General features: G+C 34.8%; 1 protein-coding gene across 1 annotated transcript; it reads right to left on the bottom strand.

Moving 5' to 3' along the window:
* Nucleotides 1-353: 353 nt before the first annotated feature.
* Nucleotides 354-962, bottom strand: LOC132269917 (uncharacterized). The gene has a single exon (XM_059771140.1). It carries the CDS (start codon nt 960-962, stop codon nt 354-356), a length of 609 nt encoding a protein of 202 aa, XP_059627123.1.
* Nucleotides 963-1209: the final 247 nt, after the last annotated feature.

Here is a 1209-nt window from a genome sequence, read left to right as displayed (position 1 = left end):
AATAATAATAATATAATATAAATTAATTTAATTAATAAATCCTTTTTACAATATCGGGGTATTACAGAGTCCCAATTAGAAATAAAAGCTTTCTTCCCAAAGTTTCTTTTAAAGTTTCCTCCTTCATTCTTTTTCTGATGTTGTCCTTTGGAAGATGGAAAATTCGAGACATAATGACCAGGCTTACCACAACCATAATAGGTTAGGTTTTGTGACTGATTTTTCTTCTTAAACCTGAACTTCTTGAATTTCTTTGACAAATAGGACACTTCATCTTCTTCTAGATCATCTTCTTCAGACTTAGGTCCAGATTCCTCTACAACTTCTTTGGCTTTAAGAACAGCTTCTCTTCTTTAAAAAGTTGGGACACCAATCCTCATTTCATAGGCAATGAGGGAGGCTTGAAGTTCATCAATCTTAATTTTAGATAAGTCTTTGTCCTCTAGGATTATAACTTTTTCATTAAATCTTGGTGTAAGTGATCTAAGTACCTTCTTACAAACATCAGAGTCCTTAATGTCTTCACCAAGAGATTTCATATTATTCACAATGTCATTGATCCTGAACAAGTAATCAGCCACAATTTCCCTTTCTTTCATCTTACAAGCTTCATACTGAACTTTGAAGAGTTGAATTTTGTTTTCTTTGATAATAGTGCTTCCTTCATGAGTAACTTGAAGAGAGTCCCACATCTCCTTAGCTATTTTGCAATTCTTAACTCTCGTAAATTCTTGTTGCTTCAAAGCACAGTAGTGGACATGTTTAGCTTTACCATCATTAGCAATAACAACTTTGTCAGCTTCAGTAGGATTTTCAGGACTAACAATAACAATACCATGCACAGCAGCATGCCAGAAATCATAAGAATGAGACATTAAAAATGCTTCAATTCTGATTTTCCATGAATCATAGTTCACACTACTGAACCTTGGAGCTTTGTTTGTAACTTGGCCTTCATCCATTGCAAAGAACAGCTGCAGGCTTATTAGAAACCTATACAACAAACTAAGCTCTGATACCAATTGGTGGACCAAGAGGGGGGGGGGTGAATTGGTCAAATCATTTTTCAAATAAAACTGGAAGTCAAATTAAAACAAGTAAAGAAAGCAATGCAACTAGTTTACAAAGAAACCCTCTTAATTAGGGAAAACCTTGGGTCTTGGCCTCAGCCAATGCAAGCATCCACTAGTTGTAAGTAAGCTATTACAC

Source organism: Cornus florida, unplaced genomic scaffold (assembly GCF_030987335.1).
Source record: "Cornus florida cultivar Cherokee Brave unplaced genomic scaffold, ASM3098733v1 CherokeeBrave_3.0.0_Hap2_Chr01, whole genome shotgun sequence".
Classification (NCBI taxonomy): domain Eukaryota; kingdom Viridiplantae; phylum Streptophyta; class Magnoliopsida; order Cornales; family Cornaceae; genus Cornus; species Cornus florida.
This window is presented reverse-complemented; position numbering and strand designations above follow the sequence as displayed.